We start from the raw sequence: 22,099 nt of genomic DNA, 5'->3' as shown, positions 1-22,099 counted from the left end.
ACATTTACTCATTACTTTCCCCTTGTTCACATGGGAAAGAAGTTAAAATTTTCAGTCATCTAAAAAATAACAGACTGGAGAAGAAATATTTGAGACTGCAGTCTTGAAAAATGCTGAGCAATAACTGTTGATTATTAAATAGATTAACCTAGCAGGTCAGGTAAGAACTAGGATATTGATATTTAATGAACAATTAGTAACTGTTTTGATGAGGCCTTCTTTGAACAACAGGACAAATACTTTGATACAATCAGCTTGTAAGATCTTGTTATTGTGAGTAGCAGAAATACTCAGCTCTGTCCTTTGATTTTTCTGTTTCCTAGGAAAGGTCCTGGGAGGGGCTCATTTGCAGAGTGGGTACTAGGAGCACAGAGGCAGGTGCCAAAATGTATTTCAATCCTAATTCAGGGGAGTGGGAGAGCTGAGGTGGGAGTCAAGCAAATGGACAGGGGACAGGCTTCTTCTTCCTGCTTTCCTGCTTAGTGTGGCACATCCAGGAGCCGCTTTTATACCTCCAGTGTCAGATGCTAGATCGAAGTAAAATAAGTATATGGATCTTTACCCTAAATATTTAGTAACAATAAAGCCCTGCTCATTCAAGCTTAAAAGAATGTTGCCCATTACAAATCTTGGCCCAGTTCTCACTGGTGGCAGAGAGCATGCTTAAGCCAGAGCCAAAATTCTTGGCCAATCCTGGTATAATTGGGATATCCGCAGCAGGTGCCAAAATACTTGTGGGCACCAGCCAACAAGATCCTAAATGGATCTTGTTGGCTGGTGCACTCTGCAGCCCAACGTGCTTTTGACCTGACAGACCTTTTGCTGAAGAAGCTACATCCCATGGTGAAATAGGAACTTCAGAGTACATAGGGATCATGCTAAGTCATATATGAGTGACTGGGAAAAGTTACTGTTCTGTCCTGCTCCTTAGGGGACCTATAAAGAAACTTTGTGAGTCCTGCAGTGCCCCCAGACACTGCAGGACAGGCAGTCTGTGGGTCTGGTGCTGAGCTGATCAGCTTCATCTGGCACACAGAATCAAAGAAGAGGAGAGGGGGCACATCAGTGCAAGCATGAAACAGAAGGCCACCCCTGCAATGGTGGCTCCACACCAAACCTGTGGCTTGAGGAGGTAGTTGGGAGCTCAGAGAGCTGCAGAGAAATAAGGCATCCAAGACTAACAGATGCATGACTTCAAATTGTCAGATGTGCCGTCCCTGGGAAGGTGATCCCACAGCTTTTGCATGTTTTTGCACTGACTCAGCTATCTTGCCTCATTCCTTTGATTTCTGTCAGTTCAAAGTATCTGAGGCTCTCTTGCACCTCAGGCAGGCTCCTGAACTTGCTCCTCAGTTCTCATGACATGCACAAGTCATGAGAATGTAAAAGAGAGGGTCAACTGGAGATGTGTTTAACCTGCTGAACTGCTTTTCACCTCTAACATGGCAAGGCTTAATCATGACATGTCATATCTTCCTACAGACTCTTGGCTGGCCTTTGAAGCCAGGTTAAGATAAAGCAGCTCCTAAGAGATCCCTTGGTGAAGGCAGCACTGCAGAAAGATCAGATTAATCAATGTAACATTTAAATCTCTTTCATGCAGTATTACACCTGCATTTCTAAATGCTCAGCTGCTTTGTCCATTATTTGTATGTGTAAGTTACCAATCCAAGGACAGAATGTATTTTCACCCCTTAGAAAAACAGTAAATACTTAAGGTATAAAATACTGTTTTATACAACTTATTGCAGACACACTGCAACTGGTTACACTTACTGATAATTAGCCACAACTGATCAATACTGCAGTACTTCCTTTCATATTGCTGTGATTGCATTTGAGAAAATTAAAATAAAAACTACAAACTCAATGATAGAGCTTTTAAAATGAAGATGAAAAATTGATGTATTTTGCAGACACAAGCCTGTTATTTTCTTTTAAGTGCATACTTGAATACTTTCAGTTGGATTTTCCATTAAATCTCTATATCCTCAACAAATCCTTAGTATCAGGATTCCAGAAAGTTTTGTTTTCTGCTAGTTTTGTTTAGAAAAAAAAAGGAGTATTTCAAATGCCAAAAAATCTTCACTCTTTTCACAACATAAGAAATGTCATAAATAATTTTCATTTTTTGCATATTCATTTCTCCGCTGGATTGTTGTTCTTAGATTCCAAGTGTCATTACTATTCTCTTACACTGAGCACGCCACTCAAGCAGTGAATGTCAGCAATGGTGCTTTCAAATCTGCACAAGGACAAACCACTCTTCACCTCGTCCTTTCCCCAAGAAAATGGTTCTGCAGGTGTTCAGGTGTCTGTTCAAACTTGATCTATGAAGCACTGTGGTTATTTTTGATCCATTCCCATGTGAAATAAGAGCAGTAAAAAGCAGTTTTGAAATATATATTGTAAACATGAGGCAAGGGCCATTCTCACAGCTAATGGATGATTGCTGTTTCAAAACCAGCAAATTTTCAGTGAGATTGAAATATCAATAAAATATTACAGAATGTGAAAAATACATTTTAAGCCTCTGAAATGTTATTGTTTTATAAGAGTTTCCACTTTCTTGAACCAAGATGAATGAAACCAACCTCCTCCTCCATTCTGCATCTACTCCAAAATTTGGGCCACAAGCAGGTCAAAATAAGATGAAGACATTATTTATGAATGTTTGCAAACTGTCATTTATAGGAAAATGGTGGTAGAAAATAAATGCACAACAAGAAAAATAGCTACAATACTAGCACAATGAACATTCCAGCTCTGACCTTTCAAAGACGCCTTAAAGGATTTCAAGGCAGCAGTGCGACTTCTGCATACAAATGTACAATATTTGTCTCAAAAAAATCAAATAATCGACTGATTTCTATGCTTGGCTTTTTTTTTAAACCCAATTGGAGTTTTTTTAAACCCAATCTGCTTTAATTTTGACAAAGTAGGTACTTTTATTCTGCTGGAAGATATGCAGTGCCTAGAGAAGGAAAGAATCATAACAAGTAATATGATCCATTCAAAGTCACGGGGCTTTTGCCCTCACATGCATAGCCTCATCATACGAGCAGAAAACTTTTGCTATGAATCTAGGAGCTCTAAGTGAAACAAATAATACAGTGTGGCATCAGAGCTCCTTTTTTTCTTTTGCTGTTGCTTGTAATCCACTAATCAGCAATAAATGAAAGTATATGTAGTTATAATCTCAATTTCTCACTTAAATTTCATTAAAAAAATTAGGTTCCTTTAATATGAGTCAAAAGGCAGAGTCAACGTTACAGAAATAGACATGATCCATAATATCATATAACTGGCAGGAGTGCTGAGACATTTCATATACTTAGCACTCCACAGTCATTTAAAAAGATCAGGTCCTTGTTCCTTAGCATTCAAAGTTGAAGAAGGAGTTTTACAAAGACTATGAAAGTTTTATTTGTGTTTTATACAAAAACAGGGCAAATAGTATCTACTTGAAGGACCTGATATCACCTGACATGATGACATGTGTTGAACTATTAACCTCAGCAATTTGCTTGCTGTGAATGTTTGGTGTTGTAACAGAAGCACTTTGTGATATTTTTATTAAAAGTCTCACAAAACATTTGCATGGCCACTTCAAATATTACACAATTTTACTTAATCCAGATTCAGATATAGCAACTTAGGTTTTAATTTTTAAAGAGGGAGGAAGGAGGTAGTCTCCTGTAGAACATATTCTGCTAGTACTTGATTTACTGCAGCATTGTAGCATGTAAGGGCTGATTGTGCACTTAATAAGGGAGAGAAATAATTTGCTCCTGAATAATAGATCAAGGGCATTATGTTGGCTAACTGAGGATGCTTTACTCTGTGGCATACGAAGGCCAAAGCTGGATGGCTGACTGGCCGTACCTGGACACGGCTGAGTGTTGCAGAGCGCCTCCTCCGTGTGCAGCCCGAGGCAGATATCCCCTCCGTACGCTGGGGCTGGGTTTGTGCAGGAGCGCGTTCGCATGTAATGCCCTCCTCCACACGTTGCTGAGCACTTGGACCAAGATGACCAACAAGACCAGCCTCCATCCACTGAAAAGACAAAGAATACTGTATTTTTGCAAGCTGATGCGACACATGACATAATCCAGCTCATTTTTCTCATATTCTGTGGATCTAATTCATGGCCTACTGAAATTATTGGATATTTTTAGCTGCCACTGAACATAGTTCCTGCAAATTTAATCACGATGCAATTTAATTTTAAAAGGCCTTGGTATGCTGGAAAAGTTTAACAAAATTACTCATACATAAAAGACACTTTTAGTGGGTATCATAATATATTTAAGGGCAAAAATCTTTTTTTTTCTTTTCTTTTCTCAGTTTTGAGGACACAAAATACCAAAGGTTGTTTAGCAGAAATATTGTAAGCTCAGAGTAGTTTTTTATTGATATAAATAAAACCTAACCAAAAAATAGCAACAGAAGGATGGACGAATCTAGAATTTGTTTCTCAGCTCAGGTGGATTGCCTTAATCCTTCAACCCATTTCAAATGGTCTAACACAGTTGCAGGATTTGATGGGCCAATATAATGTTACAGGCTTAACACATCTCTACCACAGATGTCAGAATTTGAACAATGGCAGAAGCTTAAGAAGGCAACACACATTGACAAAAAGGAGTTGCCACTTTAAGTTTCTAAAACAAGTCTTGGAAAAATAAATATTATTATTTACCTTCCTCTCCCTCCTTCTTTAGAATTTACTAATTCAAATATGTCAATCTATTCTCCAGTCAGAGTTTTCACAATATTCTTCTGAAATGTAGGCTGGATTTCATGGGAGACCTATTTGTCATATGGTTTATGACACACGGCCACTAGACAAGATTTAAATGAAAGTTCATCTAATTGCCTGCACCAGTCTGGCTCCTTTCAGCCCCTGTTCTTAAAGCTACTGCTTCAGGATGTGTTTCTGGTATTTAGAGCCACATTGCAGCCCATTTGACACAGATTTTGTACTTGTAGCCACATGACAAGTCAGATGTACCTCTCCCAGGGAAGCAGTATTTTATTCATTCATCTTCTTTTCTTCCTTTCTTTCTTTTTTTTTTAAGAAAAGAGACAAAAAACTAAAATTTCAAAATTTTCATATCCTACAAAAAAAAATCAATTTCTTTTCAAACCTTTATTTCAAGCATTACCACTTGAATTCTTATGGAAGCAAATTATTTACCATGCCTTTTTGATCTTCTCTGTTCAATTAATGAAACAGCTTTTCAAGGGATAGTTTTTACTGATTTACTGAAATGCTATTCCTCATTATCTTTCACCATAAAAAAAAAAAGGTTACAAACCTTAAAAAACTGGCTGACAATGAAAATATCTATGTGGTATTTGCATTTAAGTTCTCTCTTAGATGGAGATATAGAACATTAAAAAAAAACCTCCTTTTGGCTTTGTGGGGTTGCATATCGCAAATGCATGTGGGCAGTTTAATAGATTGATTTATATGTAAAATCTTCAACAGTGAGAAAATGAGGAGAATTTTGATATTAAAAGCTATAAATGTATTTGTGATGTCATTTCAGATACAGTATAACTTTAGGTTCTCAAATGCTAATCAAACAGATAATTCCTCATTGTATACCAAAGACTACTTACTAATCCTTTAACTGAAATTGTTAAATATACTGCATTTTATTCCCTCCATTCTTTATTTGCAATACCATCCTAAACATCAAGAAAGCATGCACTTGGCACTTCCTTGCTAAGAACTGTAGTTGTGAAAACTCTTGCAACTAATTTATCTGGACTCTGAAGCCTGATTTGACAGACAGGATTTCTGTAGTCTGGTACTATATCCCAGTATGCAATTTAAATAAATTATTGTCATTATTAAGGAATTCAATGATTGCTACATCATACAACAAATCATCATGCATGAGAGAGTTTTATACCACATATCATAAATAAATATTGTATCTTGGTAGAGTATCTGACTTGTTCTCTTACTCATATTTTTCTTATTCATACATTTCACTGGAAAACAAATATGTCCTTTTGCCTGAGATAACTCTATTAATGCAGTATTATGCAAAGTCATATCAAAGAAAGCCATAGGTTATATGTCTTCAGTGCAGATGAAATATACTGTGCAATTCTATAACAATTTCAAGACACAGCATCCTTTATTCAGAACTTGCCTCTTTTTTTTCTGTTGTTTTTTTTTTTAAATTATGTCAAATAAAAGCAGAAGCTGATACCCAAACTACTTATTTCACACGATATTAAGGCTTTACCTTTCTAGATACTCCCTTTTTTATTCTTTTCTTTTTTCTTTAATGTGATCTTTGAGTAGCTCGAATGATCAGAGGCATGTCTGCTGCAGCATATAGACCTTCATGAAACAGAATTGATTCTGCCTGAGATTAACTACACAGAACAAAAATTGTCTGCAAACATTGCCAGTGCATTGTTCACTGTAATGGAGACAGTGACCCCCAACACTTCCCTACTTATTTTTCAATGGACCAGAGTGAGAATTACAAATGCACCTGCATTTGAAATTGCCATTGATCTACAGGTGGCTGAGAACACAGAGACTGATGTGACACCCAGGAACGTCACCATGTTCCACAACTGCAGTGATCATGGCTGTACTATGTGGCTTCAGATGTAAAGGGAGAAGTAGGTCTGGGGAAGGTGGGATAGGACAAATATAGTAGGCAATGTTACATTTGATCCTAGCTGAGCTGGACAGTGCAATTATAACTGCTTGGTTTTTGGGCTTTTTTTTTTTTAAGTATCTATTTACTGACAGGCTGCCTCTAACATTTCAAGGACTATTGTAACTACCTCTTTTATCTGTCCCCAGAATTTTTTCTTTTCAGCAACAGAGGATAATAAGGCATCATCATTGTTAAATAAGATCAAAGGAGTGGGTATTTACTGCTTGAGTTTTTACAAGACCTAAATAGAGCTCTGTGGTTTCTTTCATCTTTCTTTAAGTTGCTTAGCAACACAGCACCATCTGGCTTTTTTTTTTCCTTTTTTCCCCTTTTTTTTACTTTTGTCATGGAGCCCTTAATGTTATTTCTGCCTCTTATAGGAGGAAAAATACACAGCAGTAAGGCAAGTTCCAGTCACTACAGTTTCTTTACATAACCATTTTGTAGAGATGTTGGACAAAAGAAAGTCATTAAAGTAGTTCCACAATGAAAGACTTAAAGAGTCTTTACATTTTCTGACAATTGGTGAGGTTTGTCCCTTTAGAAAGAACGTACTTTTTAGCTAGGAGTGTGCTATCAAACAGTCCTCTTTCCTTTAGAATAAAGCAAACAACATTTTGCCTGCTGGCTGTTGCTGAGGTTAATAAGTATTTCTTCACTGTAATGAAAAAAACCCCACACCATAGGGAAGAGGATGTGCCAGGAAGAAACAGTGCACAGAAATGGTATTTCCTGAGGACATGACAAAACATCCACACAACTGGAGAATTTCCAAGAGACAATAAAGTAAACTGGATAAACTTGTAAAACTTTGGGTTTTACAAGGAAGCGTGGGCAGCCACACTGACCTCACCTGCTTTCATGAGAACACAGACAGAATTGCAGGCTCCTTTATAAGCTGTCTGCATGTTGGGCAGCCTACTGCTCCCTTCCACCCACCTGGGGATCATCCCATTCCACATCACTTAGTCTACTGCTTTTTCCCAGTCTTGTGGGATACTGCTGCACGTTTCAGGGTGGGAAAGGAGCAATTTTTACATCACAGTTTACAAATGCAAAGTCTTATTTCTGTGATACCCTTTATTCATAATGCTGGATGAAACAGTCAAAATAGTGCAATGCAGAAACACAAGGAAAACAAATGGTTCTAAGAAAAGAACAATAACAAAATCTAAGGGTCCACTTGAGTTTAAACCTGTGAGTGAGACTTTTAAGTCAGAAAACCAACACTTGCTTCAAAGAGCAGCTCATCCCTCTTCTTGCTGGTTACAGAAGCAGCCTAGAGAGATCAGTGCATGTTATAAGAGGGGCTTCAGCCTCTATTTGCTGGAATATTTTTTTTCCTTCTGATTTATGAAGCTACTGCAGGATAAATTTTATTATTTTAAATACATTCTTGTTTTTTTGTGGCCAAGTTTGAGTTCAAAGAAAAAATAATAGGAGGAAATGAAAACAATAAAGAAGAAAAAAAAATAAAACCAATAAAAAGCAACTGGCTTTAGGGGATGCATAAATAACTGAAATATTTTTTCAGGGATTTTTGTATATCTGAAACTCATTGTTATTAGCAAGTTTAGTGACATATGAATTTATTCAGATCTTGTCAGCTAAAATGTCACAACTAAAATAAACTAGAAATACAATAATAAAAATGTGAAATTAGTAAAATCCAAAAATATTTTCATGAAGTATCAGAATATCGAATCTAGGAGATGGCAACTGTCCTTTCCCTCTGATCCTCCACCATGCCCTGAGGAGAAGAGAGAACAGGAACTCCTGTAGCTCATGCTACTCAGTGGTGCTCACACAGCTCTGCTTTAAATGTCTGATTAAGGCGCATCCCCATGCCCCTATGCAAAGGAATATAAGAGAAGGCAACAAGAAACAAAACAAAACACAAATGAACAAAAGTTGTCTTTTTCTACAGAGATAACTGAAGAGATATGCAATACTGTGGCCTAGAATAGTGTTCTTTAGGTTCACTTGTATTATTGTCAGGCAAACAGATCTTATAGTCAGCAAATTCCTGTAATTTTTGTAGATTTGCAGAATTTATCATTCAAACAACACTTCTCTTCATCATCTATTTCTCTTCATAATATAAATATCTTGCAAACCCCCCACGGATAACAAAATCCTGATATGACTGATTTTAGATTCATTATTGACTATGGATTAGTAACTCAAAGAAAACAGAAATGTCAGTGAGCATTCACAGTTATTGAGGCTGTTCAGTTCAGTTCTTGCCAGCTTATTGCTATTCACATCTCTGAGACATAAAAAAAGAGCTGAGGCACAGGTTCAAAGCATAATTCACTAGTGCAAAACAATAGTTCAAAATCTCCTGCCCCTCAAAGTAGCTTACCCAGATGGAAACAGTACTTTATGAGCATGCCTTTACACTACTCTGGCTCACAAACTATTTCTGCAGCTGATTTGGGAGAGTGATAGTTAGTTGAAGGCAAAATTATATGAGGGATCATTCTAAAACTTGAACAATACGAACAAATCATCTTCCAGGACCTGGGTACAATTTCTGGCAATTTTCTGGCACTGTTCAATTTACTAGTATATATTCAGCCTTCAAATACTACGAGCAAAAGGCCCAGTGACTGCTACCAATCTGCCCATCAGTGGACCATTTAGTCCACTGCAGAAAAAAATTCAGTTTCTCCCCTGCAGGCTTAAAAAAAGTTTTAACAGAACTTGCTGAAGGCAGAGTCTAGATGACTTCAGTAATGTTTTGAAGTTCTGGGATCCTGCATTCAACTATCAATTTCTGTTTATTAATATATTAGTAAGTATATTTAAGATGCTGCAAGGGTTGCAAGACAGTTCACCAGACAAGACAGCCTTGCACACTTTGATTGCTCCATGGGCTTCTTCATTGTCTTAGTCCTTCAGAGCACTTAGTATCTTCGAGGATCACACTGAGCCCAGATTCATTCATTGAGAAGCATTAACTCCTACTGACTTTCAGCATGACTTAAACACTGCTCAGTATATTTCTCTATCACTCCCCTTTGTCAGCAGTTTACATCATGAGAGGTTGATCCTCCCTGCAATAAGCAGAAGAGGAAGCAAACAGAACTGAGCTTGAAGTGGCAGGAGGGGTCCTCTATGGCTTCCATCACACCTCTGCCAGCTAACCAGAATATTTCTGGAACTGTAATGACGGGGCTGGACTGTTACTAAAGGGTTCTGTGCCAGAAGGGAGCAGGTGAAGCTGTCCTTATCCTGGAAGAGCTCAGGAAAGTCTTAGCATCAAATTCTTTATTGCAATTTTAATTCTAGTACTATAAAAAATACTTTCAGGTCAAGGTCAGAACAAAATGATCTCACATTCCTTAGCCTTTCTGTCTCTTTCATTAAAAATTAAGAGAATTCAAATTTATTGGTATGCTTCTCCAGTAAGAATTTATTTCCTTCCTACAATGTCTAATTTATGGGTAGACCTTATTCTGCAATAATATTTTACTCTTCCATGTCTCAAAAAATCAATTACATCTAGTGCTTGCAAAGTTTTCCCTTCAGATTTATCTGAGATCTGATTCAGTCTCCTATGCTTTTTCTTAATTACTGGCAAACAGTAATTCTGTAGCTGAGGAACTTTGTGATTCCTTGTTGCAGGCTTTAATACATCTAAATACTTCATCCATTCTCTACATCTTCATTCAAATTTGCTTTGCACTGAAAAGAAAAATAAAACTTGTCTCTAAATAAAATTATTAGATGGATTAGGGCACTGCTTCTTGCTTCAGAAAGTCCTACCACACTTTATATCAATCTTTTAAAATATTTTCAATTTTAAAGCACAGTTTTAACCTCTGCTTTAGAATTATGTTTTTTTGTCTGGGGCATTGTCTATCTCATAAACAACTAGGGCCTCTACAACAAATTTATAGGTGTGTTTTACTGGTTAAAACAATTTCTTTTAAAAAATGTTACAGTGAATAGCTGCAGAGCTTAATGAAAATACCACCTCTGAAAACTTTTGACTAATTTAAACTTTAAAAAACTCCCCAGAAATTCAAGACAGCATTTAATTTGAAAATCAACAGCAAGAGCTGAACAACTAATCTAGCCCAGTATTATAAACAATCTGTGTCCATTTAATGAATGTATTTCAGTTACTACAGTATGGTGATACAATCAGGTATCTCAGAACTTGTGAGCAGAGCTGGTACTTTACATCTCACCACTCATGTGCTTCAAAGGAAGCTGAGGGCAGTGTCCTATGGAGAGATTCCCTTTGCAAGGGAAGCAGGAGCCAGTGAGGAGTTGCTATGTTTGAGGTTGTTTCACCTACTGCATACATCCCTGGGGAGGTTTGCACACGTTGGTACAATGGTCCTCTAAATCTTTGATTTAATGAATTACTGCCAAAGTATTTGAACAGTGCAGTTGCACGAAACAGAATCATTTGTCATTTTATTATCCCGGAAAAGCAAGGCGCTGTGATTCCAGTCTGGGAGCAAATGAATCAGAACACACAATAGGGCTGTGCCCACATGGAGAAGACTTGGACCACAATTTCCTAATTCTCTGAAAAATGTTGGCTCCCCGTTGGTTCTCTTCCATCTCTCTCCAACAGTGCTTAGTGTAGAATACATAGACACCCTTCACTGGTCCTGCCTCTATGCTCATAAAGAAGCTTCACCTCTTCCCTTGATCTCTTCACACTCCCAGACACAGAAACTACAAAATGAGCAACTGAAGCTACACTCCTCCCTGGATACAGCAAGAAAATTTCACCACAAAGTACTGGCTGGTTCTGCCCAAGTGTTTCTTTTGGAACTTCAATGCCTCAGTGGGTGTTTCCCCAGATCAAAAGAGGGATCCTCAATAGAAATTCCCCATGGATCTGCCCCACCAGAAGGAGAGGTGGGGTCTTGAGTGCCTCATGGCATTCAAGTTTTCCAACAATACTAATGTTCCTGTTATCAATAAAACTGCAGAGAAATTTGCTTTCAGTGAACAGCCAGAATGTTCAGAGAGCTGCTGAGTTTGTAGGCTGTGTGCCAAAACATATTGCTCAGGTTCAATTCAAGATGGAAACATGTTTTTCAAGAAACTGTGTCCTGAGAGGGAAGTGTTTTCTGGACAGATCTTCTGCTTAAATTCTGATGCAAGGAATAGACAGTGACTGTTAGAGGGCTTTAAAAACTTAGGGAAATCACAGCAAAAAGATTGGCAAAAATACTCATATTATAAAAACCATTGTATCCATGATTTCAGGAATACAGTTTTAATTTGAAACCATATATGTATGTTAATACACATATATGCTTTAAAATAGTGGTACACATACATAGTATGTATATTGCCATAGAATTTGTTCAGGTCCACACTTGGATAAATGACAAAATTTTCAAGTCTTCAACAAGAAAATATGAAGCACTACTATACATAATTAATACAATTAAAGATGTATGAAAGCTTATTTCTAAACGTATGTGTTGCTGCTGGAAAGAACTGAGTCATTTGGTCTTCTTTCCTTCTTCCTCTCTATTGTTTCTTACCTTGTATTCTCTCTTACTAAACCAATAGCACCTTCTTGTCTCCACATGTTCTCCTATATCTTTCCCATTCCTTTTCCCACAAAGCCTCTGCACAGCTCAAAAGCCTTTCAGTTTAAATGTTTGTTTTATGAAGGGTGAGATGTGACTGAAACCAAGATTTTTTTCCCGCCTAGCTTGGAGATACAACAATGATTTTTAATCCAAAGTAGTTTCTTGTAAACATATATTCAACGTATAATCCCTTTCACAGAATAATAAAACAACTTTAAATTAAGGAGAAACTCAAGGTTCCAAGAACAATCTTTATGGACTGCTTGAATAACCATCTAATTCGGTGATCAGTTGTGAACCTTCTTTGCTGGCAACTCAACACTTAAAGGCTAACATAAATTTATTGGCAGTAACCACTGTGATGAAAATAATATTTTTAGTTTAAATAAAGACTAGGCCAGATTTAATGTCTTGCCAGAATCCTTATGTCTTTTTTTTTCTATAATTTTACATACTAAAATTATATCTTTAGAGTCAGTCTCACAAGTGAAAAAATATATAGCTATTAATACTCTTAATGATAAATTTATTGACATCACATGGGAATATTACCCAATTCCACTCACATTATAAAGGTATGTTTGAGCTGTAATTGATTCAGGAACCAAAACAAACCTAAATCACACCAACTAAAATAGAAAAAAAACACCCCAAACCAAATATGGAAGATATAAATTTGATTATTCATTTGTTTTAACTTCTTTCATTTCATTTGAAACTTACCTGGGCAAGGCAAAATGTTGCATTCCTGGTACTCCAGAGATGGGCCAAGGCAAGGAAGTCCCCCATATTTGGGCTCAGGATTGCTGCAGACCCGTTTGCGATTCCGGATACCTCTACTGCAGTCACGGCTGCACTGAGACCACGGAGACCAGGGTGACCAGGCACCATTGATGGTATGAGCAGAATATCTTCCAGAGCGCAGGAAGTCCCCTGACAATCCTAATGAAATAAGGATGGAAAAAGTAATACTAGATTAAAACAGTATCTCATCCCAAAACAACCTTTTCCTGTTCAAATTTACTTCTAGGCTTCAATTAGTAATGAATAATATATAAATAATATGAAGGGTCCTGTCCTTTACTCTCGCAATCCAAACCCTAGTTTCTTCTCAAGAATCTTTTCTTTAACAGAAATTTCATAATCACACAGAACTACAGTGAAGAGTTGGATCCAACATTTCAGTTAAAGCTTTATGGCTGCAATGACTGAACTAGACAATTTAGTCCACCTACGAATGATAAAAATTATCTCTCTCTTGCACAGGAATTACCATCAGAAGATCTCCAAATATATTACATAAATGTAATTGCCTCTGTTTTACAGGAAGAAGGTGACAAAGGGGACAGGATTGAGCTTCCTGTGACCACTCATTGAGCCAGCTCCCCTGGTCCTCCTGCAGGGCTCTGCTCACTTAATCCACCCAGCCTTCACTGCTGCTGGCTGTGCACAGAGGCTCAGGGGTATCTCATGCACTGTACTTATCCTAGCCATATTTAGACTTTAGATAGTGTCCACTAATAAGTCCACAAAGTCTAGCAAAACTAGCCTTTTGTGAAAGGCAATGCTTCACCAATTTAAAAAGCAGTTTATTTTCCACTGAATTGAAGTGTTCTAAGCCACATATAAGCTATGGAAATCAGCCTTTTGGAGACACAAACACACCACAGAAAATTGATTTTTAATTAATTATCATCTGGGAAGTGAAAAACATATTTTCTAAATAAGTTTAGTACAGAGAAAAGGCACTAGATTAAACAGCTATTTATCAATGAGAGGGGACACACAGATCTTGTACACAGCATCCAACCAATAGATCTGGATATAGCCCCAGGTGAAGTTCTAATAATCTGCAGTTCATTTGAGTATCTCTGTCACTTTGGGGCTTGATCCTGCAGGTGAAAATACTCCTTCAACTGTACTAAGCACAACACTGAAATCACTCTTGAGTTGTAGCTTTACCTCTTAGCATCATTACTAAGCATCTCCACCAACACTGCTGGGATTTCCTACTGTTGCCAAAGCAGTTCACCTTTCCCAGTGGAAACTCAGTGATTGATGGACCAATAAATGCTGCTTTTATTACAAGTACTTATTTAAGTAGCTGTGATGAGAAAAGGTCCCGTGAATGGTACTTCAGCCAGCAGAGGATGTGGCAGGCTCTCTATGACAGAGCTTCAGTATAAATACAGATTAATTACATCAACAGTGGAAAAATGCAGGGGGATTGTTGGCAGCTCTAACTGCAGCATAAATGTCTATTCTTAAGAAATTGTTTTGTGCCTACCCACAGGCATAGGCACTGTGAAAGTATGAAATGGAGATAGAGAATCAGAAGATTTACTGAACGATGCCATGAAAACAGACAGAAATAATGCTGTGAAGAGTCTGCCCAACAGCAGTCCTGCACTGAACAGGATCAGCCTTCTGCATAACCATGAGGGAAGAGCCTCTTATTTGCAGTGTCCACCCTATTTCTACCCATACTTACAGCATTAGTAACACTGCTTAACTTCTTCCCCAAGAAATACGTTCACAATCATCCCAAAGTAGATGAGGGTTTGCATGTTTTTAAAGTGCAATATTGGAATGATGATGCATTTACATAGAAATACTGGTAATAAGAAACCACTGAAATTAATAAGAAAACAGCAGAACTGCAGTATAAAAATGACTAAAAGTGGATAAAACCTTTCAGGAATTATAGAGGGTAACTATTTCTCTCCTGCTGAGCCAGATTCTATTACACAGATATTAAAAGCAGCATTTCAAAAAACATGACATACATTCAAATGCAAAAAGGGGAGCAAGAACAGAGAAACAGAATGTGAATTATGAATACAGGTCCACTTTCCTGCTCTGTGAGACCCTTTTTATGCAATTTTGTGTCACTCTGGTCACGGAAATTCTCAGCTTATGTAAACAGTGAGCTCTGAGAACAAAATAATAATATATTTAATAGCAGAATTCTAAATCAAGGGGGTATTTAATTTATTCAATTAAGAGCAATGCAAACAATGACAAAAGTATTAATCAGACCAGACTGCCAGTCATTCCATTCACAAATCACTGCAGGGTGTCTCACTTTGTGCTAGTCAACCACATAAGAATACTAGGATATTTTGAAGATATTTTTGCAGGATATGTGTAGCTTTTTAAGTCCTAAGAAAAACGTGTAACCTTATCTGACAGTATGGTGTTAAATTTCTTGTGATTTAAATTGGGGATGGGGGAATGGAATCTTCTAAAGGAAAGCTCTAAGGTATTTTAGCTCTGAAACAGAAAAGTATTCCAAAGAATCTTTTCAGTGTGGAGTTTTGTCTGCAGCAAGTGTTCCCCTGAGTTTTCTTCTTTCCAAAGTATTAAAAAAATTATTATAAGGACCAATCTTTTCACAGGTTTACAGTAGTTAATAAAGTGTTCATAAAGGGGCTTTTAGAATTTTCTCTTCAGACAGAAACTACACAATAAAAAATTAACATTATGCCATTAACAGAATGAAAAGTGACAAAATCAGTCTGCATTCTAGAAATACTGTTCTATATATTCCTTAAACAACATTATAGCCTTTTACAATGAGGGGACAAGGTGCACAAATGAGGGGAGAAAAGTGGATATTACTTATCTCAATTTTAGTATTGGTTTTAACACTGACTCTTATAACTTCCTGCTAGACAAGTCAACAAAGTATGAGCTAGATAAGTAGATAGTGCCATGTGTTGAAAAGTGGCTGAGCAGCCAGGTCCAGAGAACAGTGATCAGCCATTAAGAGGCCAGCTGCAGAAATTCACGAGTTTCAATCCCGCTTAACACCATCTTTAATGACCTGGACAAGTTTGCCTTCACTATGAAGACTGGCTGATACACCAAAGGGTCGTGTCACACTTTGACAAGGCAGAGAGAAACCTCATGGAGTTCAGCTGGGGAAAATGCAAAGTCTTGAATCTGCACAGGAATGACACCATGCAAACATACTTTGAGGCCAATCACCTAAAAAGTGTCTCTGCAGAGAAGGATCTTGGGGTTCTGGAGGACAGAAAGATGAATGTGAGCCAGCAATGTGCCCTTGGGGAAAAGAAGGAGTTTGGGTTACATCGGGAAGAGTTTTTCCAGTAGGTCAAGGAAGGATCCTTCCACTCCACTCAGCACCGGTAGAGAGCCCATCTGGGGCTCTGGACCCAGTTCTGGAGTCCTTCAGCTGAGAATTCCTGTTTATTAACTGAGGTGGTAGAGAGTATGGGAGGCAATATAAAATTAATCAAAAGATTACACTGTAGAATTTGTTCAAGCAAAAATTCTTCAGAAAGTGTATATACAGCCCCCAGTCCTAGCCTTATCACAGTTTACATCAAATTCAACAGGGGGAGGCATAAATAGAAAAGCACTGGAATCTTTCAGAGCAAGTGGCACAAAATTGAAAACTCCAAATTGTCTCATTAAACTGTGGTTTTCTTGCTTGCTGCTTCTGTTTGCAGTTTGGGCCACTTTCAGATTGCTCTATATCCGACTCCAGAGACAGAAACCAGATTGTGCCACCCAACAAAATCCAATCTTAAGCTGCTTTTCTCAGATTACTGCACCCAAGATAAATATATATACATAGCCAAACCAGGATGCAATGGCCAATGCCCTTGGCGTGTTAGCAGCAAAAGTCCAGTTGCCAAGACAAAATCTTAGCTCTCTTTAATTAAAGCACATTTATAGAAATACTTGTAAGATCTGCAAAGAGAATGATCAGTCATAACATCATCAATAAACTCATAAATAGCTTTCCCAAGATAGACAGAACATCTGTAAGTCAAATTCCGATCCAATCTTTATGACAGGTTCATCATTCAAATGTTTTAAACTAAATTGTTCTCAGAAAGCCTATGACTGACTTAAAGTCCAACTAGAAGCATGAATTCTGCTTACAGTTTACCAAGAAGCTTATTTTCAGTAGTTCAGAAGTCATTCTCCAGTAACAAACTGCTGCACACTGTGGCTAGAAAAGGGGATTTAACTACTTGATCCCAGTACAATTTTAAAAAGCAGCTGTGCTTCTCTAAGGTGTCAAGTTCCACAAGTAACAGCAAGTACTGCAAAACTTCAGCAAAAGCCATCACAGTGATTTTATGGACAAAATAACCATCAACTTCTAAGATCATGGAAAACAGAAGATATGAACTGACATCTAAACAAAAGACTTTTCTCTTAAGTGCTTCTGCTTTATTCAAGATAAGTAAAATTACAGAGAAATTAGTACTGCCCTGTTGATGATTTACTTATTCCATAATGCAAATATAACTGAAAACAATTGCCCAATTAATTTACATAATTCTGATATAAACCAAGATGATTTGATGATTTATAGGTACATTTTAAAAACTTTTTGGTTGAATTGAAATAGCTTCATAAATACACAAGAAATTAATTCTGTCTGAAGACATGTTAAATGAAAGTCACCTGCCCTAACTAGCACAGGAGAAAAAAATCTACCTTTGGAAAAGCTTGTAATGAGACTTTGGTTAGCCTGATTCTGCTTGAAAACTTCAACACTCTCAGCCAAGTTCAATTAATTTGCCTTAAAAGTGAGGTTCTATTAAAGCACATAGTTTAATAATAATTCCCTAGTCTAGCCGGTAGCTAAGTAATACAGCCCTAAGTAAGAGAGGAGTAGCTGTGACACCTGATAAATTATATTACTTGACTGATTTATGACTTATGTCCTCCAGTTCCGACCTAACAAAGAAAATTCAATTATCCAAGCAGTCTAGGTTCATGACTTTAAGCAAAGATGATCTGAAGCCAAAATTCAGGTATCCTGAATCATTTCTAAGTGACAGCATGAAACACTGCTTGAAGTGCAGAGGTAACAAGGATAAGCAAAGATTGTTTCAGTGTTGTCACTTTCTGAAGATAGTCTACAAGTTATTTGACAATATTATTGAAGCATAAAACTTATATAACTTCAGGCCTAAATACCTATAACTTATAAAAAACTTTATAAACCTTCAAAACATTGTAAAATTTAAACAGTAAAATGTAATGGCAAACATTAATGCAATGCAAAGACGACATATTTTAAAAACCCAGAGTACACAGATGGAGGATGTCACGTTAGCATGATAACTTTATTTCTTGAACATAGCTTTTCTATGTTTAAGTATTTAACCCCAAAGTTCCACTCAGTTGGACTTTGTCAATCAAACTTGAATTTTTCATCAAATTCAGTTCTAACTTCCAGAATTCATTTTGTTCTTATTCAGAATACCACAGCTTAGCTTCAGCATGACAGCATAAGAGACAACATCTCAAAACATACTCCTCCTGACTACGGCACATTCCTGATTATCAGCACATGTTCTATTCTGTAAAAAATTCTGAATGCACTATAGATTTCCTGTGGGTAACACAAGGAAAGATTTAATCAAACTCTTCACAAGAGATCATAGTCACTAGAAGAGTAATTCAGACAAAATCACATCCTGCCTTCACAAACAACTATTGTTATGAGGTTTGAGATAGAGGAAGCAGCAACTAGGAATCTAGGTGCAGATTTCCAGGTGCCTGGGGAAAAAAAAAATCAAACAAAAGACTCTTTAAGACTGAATGAGTGAAAATAGAAGTATTGCCTTTGTTAACTGCCTTCAGAAGGTAGTTTGGAAGTTAACCTGGTCTCACTCTGGCTGTGTCAAAGACAAGTGTATTGTCTAAGCCCACCATTGCTGTCTGCGTTGTACACCATGGAAAGAAGGCACTATCTGTCTCCAGAGGGTGAACTTCACCCATTATATCAGATGCTTATCTTCAATGGATCTCTCATTCCTCAGGGTGCTGAAGTTCTCTTTGTAGACTACTATAGAGTCCAGATTTTGGTAAGATAAATTCAACTTAGAAGTATCAGGCAACATCATACCTTGTGAAACACTTATCCCTGGGTTAAAAGATTATCTTTTCAATAAAATTATTCCTGTTTATATATCATATAATCTTACAGAAAGCCAGCATGTTTAATGTAGGTATTTAATATGTTTCCTAAGCACATATTAAAGCCTAGGATAAGGTAATTTCTGTAGTCTGAATGCTGGATTGTACAGACAGTGCATTAAAACGTACAACATTGTACACAATCTCTTACAGTTTATTTGAAATAGCTGTCTCTTTCCTATCTGAACACTATATGAAAACCCAGAGGCAGGGAACAAGATTTATTTTTCTTTCCTCCTAATCAAACTTCACATCAGAAAAGCATGAATACAGTCTGCAAATGCTACTGCTTACTTGATTGAGATAGAAATCTTACCACACTCAGGAGGAGTCTAGTGGGTTTCTGGCAAGAAGTTCTATCTCTAAGCTCAGACTGCAAAGAAAGTTTGCTTTGCTAGCATCTGACAGTGAAACATGATTCTGCTTAACACGGCGTGACTATAGTTGCACAGTGGGAGATTATAGGCAATGAGAAAATTTCTAACAAATGGCTCCTATCTCAAGGAACAGAGAACTGATCTCTCCAGAACACATCTTTGGTAATGAGGTATGCCAGGCACTCTGTACCAGAATTAATCTTTCTGTAAAAGCCAGAAAATTGCTACAATTCAACATGGAGATAATGAAAATAATGTTTCACAGCATGCAGGCTCTGGTCAGGTGGAAGTAAGTTATGATGTTTTCTTGCTATCTAGACAGAAATGGTGAAGGTGTCTGCCACAATTCACGGTTTCCCATTCTCATGACTTCCCTCTCTCCCAAAAGCTACAGCGACTCTGGATGACTCTTCATGTATTTTCCTGCAGTGAAATCAAGGAGCAGTAGAATGGTGGTGCGTTGGCCACATCTAAACCTGGGAGCAGGTTTAGAATCCTGCAGTTTAGATGCAGTCAGCAAGTTTCATCTCATCAGCAAATCACCCCTCCCTCAACAAATGTTCTACTCCATACTGTTCTGACATCCATAATCAGAAAATTACTAAGCAAACAGTCTCAAAATATAATTTGCCATTTCCACCAGAAATGTATTGGTTAATGCAGCCACTTGGAACACTGATCGAGTTTCACCTTTCTTTACAGAATAATTAAAGACTCTCTGGCCAAAATGAATCAAAGAATGAGTGCAAATTAATGACAAAGCCATAAGGGCACTCGCTAGGAAGAACAGACAGATATATAATAGTTTCTGCCCCGTCAAGTACTCAATAAAAAGTACTTAAATATTCAGTAGTTTTGGGATTAGTCAGCAAAAATCCTTCACCCAGATGAACATTTCTATTACTATGCAACAGGGTTGGGGTCAGGCACATACATTGTTCCAGTGATGAATTATTTCCAAATGAATCAAAGCAGCAGCTTCAGCAAGATGCAAAAAAACAAGTACAATGCCAGGAAATTCAGGAGTATTATGTTCAGAAAGAAAAAAAAAATCTTTGAGATAATCAGGCAGAAAACGCACCTGAACCACCATCCCCATGCCCATCACTTGCACACTGAAAAAATGCTTTATTTAACAAATTGCAGGGTTTGTTACTCCTGCCTATATTCTGCAGGAGTCAGATTATGCATCCAGCTCTGGGAGAGCCCTTATGATTATGACTTCAGAGGTGAGAGACGTGTCTCTATGCCAAGTTTGAATTTCTCACAGCAATATGATCTATAACAAACTGTCTCTTCTCTGGTTTGCCCCACTGACCTCCTCTCTTGTCATGCATTGGCTTTTGTATACCCCTTTCTTACATGCTGCCATTTCAGCTGTCAGACCAGATTATGCCTAGATTCTCCTATAGCTTTACTTCTACTTGTGATAACTTTTCCAAATCTGCACTACCTGGTGAGAAAATATTCTCTTTCTCATTTAATCTCATGGAATTTTAAACACGTATCATCCATGTTTAAGCACTGGAAGACAGCAAAAAGCAGCAGTACCACCTTGAAGTCTCATTAAGGACAAGAGACAGGTCATACACCAATCATAGCAGATCAAAGTCTTTGCTCAATAAAGTCTGAAATTTAGTTTGGATGGAAAACAGAATAGAAGAAACACTTGTGACAAGAGCTGCTCCATGCCAAAATCTGCCTTGCTATCCAGACCTAAGTGAAAATACAGCATTTGACACTGTAGATTATCTAAAATGGGAATGATATAGAGCACTAAACTAAGTCTTATCTGGAGTTGTTTTATGATTTCACACACTTCACTACTCTATATTTCTTCAAAAATTGCTAACATCCTGCCTCCTCCAAAGACACACAGATGCCAAGTGAAACAATAAAGGTTTTGTATGGGATGAAGAGGGGGTCAGGGGAGGTGATGGGGGGAGAGAATGGAAGTTTCTAGCATATTATCACAGAAGCCAACTCTGCAGCCTCCCCCGCTACCAAAACCTTGACATGTAAACTTAGTACAGGCAGGAGCTTAAAACTGACTTTCACAATAGTTGTTCTGTCTGAAGAATACTGAGAATTAGAAAGTCCAGGGACTCAGAAACTGTTGTCTCTTTGTGGTGTTAGATAAGCCAAATGCCTTCTGTTATCCTTTTTTTTTCCCAGCTAACCTGGGTCTTGTGAAGATACAAAAGACTATGTAAGTGGAAAACAGGCCTAAAAATATTCAAATATAATAATATAAAAATCAACATTTTTAGAATTATATTATTAAAATATAATAATTTAAAAGATACAGTGATATACAGTTAAAACTAGGTAATCAAAAATGCATTTATAAAATTAGAATGACTGTCACAATTTCTCCTAGTTTTAATTTTTTGTACATATACAAAACTATGTATTACGGATAAGAAAAGAAGAAAATTATGAAACAAAGTAATTCCAATTTAAAGTCATCTAAATTTGAGATTTT

At 37.3% G+C, this 22,099-nt stretch overlaps 1 protein-coding gene across 4 annotated transcripts in view; it reads right to left on the bottom strand.

Moving 5' to 3' along the window:
• The window catches only part of SEMA5A (semaphorin 5A), a 315,396-nt gene that overhangs the window by 12,728 nt on the left and 280,569 nt on the right, over positions 1-22,099 (bottom strand). For all 4 annotated transcript variants that reach the window (XM_064428870.1, XM_064428877.1, XM_064428886.1 and 1 more), the window contains 2 exons: positions 12,992-13,210; positions 3,886-4,056 (listed from right to left, as the gene is read on the bottom strand). In XM_064428870.1, the coding sequence (XP_064284940.1) occupies positions 3,886-4,056; positions 12,992-13,210 (390 nt within the window). The remainder of the gene's footprint in view (positions 1-3,885; positions 4,057-12,991; positions 13,211-22,099) is intronic.

This window comes from Passer domesticus, chromosome 1, assembly GCF_036417665.1.
Source record: "Passer domesticus isolate bPasDom1 chromosome 1, bPasDom1.hap1, whole genome shotgun sequence".
Taxonomy (NCBI): domain Eukaryota; kingdom Metazoa; phylum Chordata; class Aves; order Passeriformes; family Passeridae; genus Passer; species Passer domesticus.
This window is presented reverse-complemented; position numbering and strand designations above follow the sequence as displayed.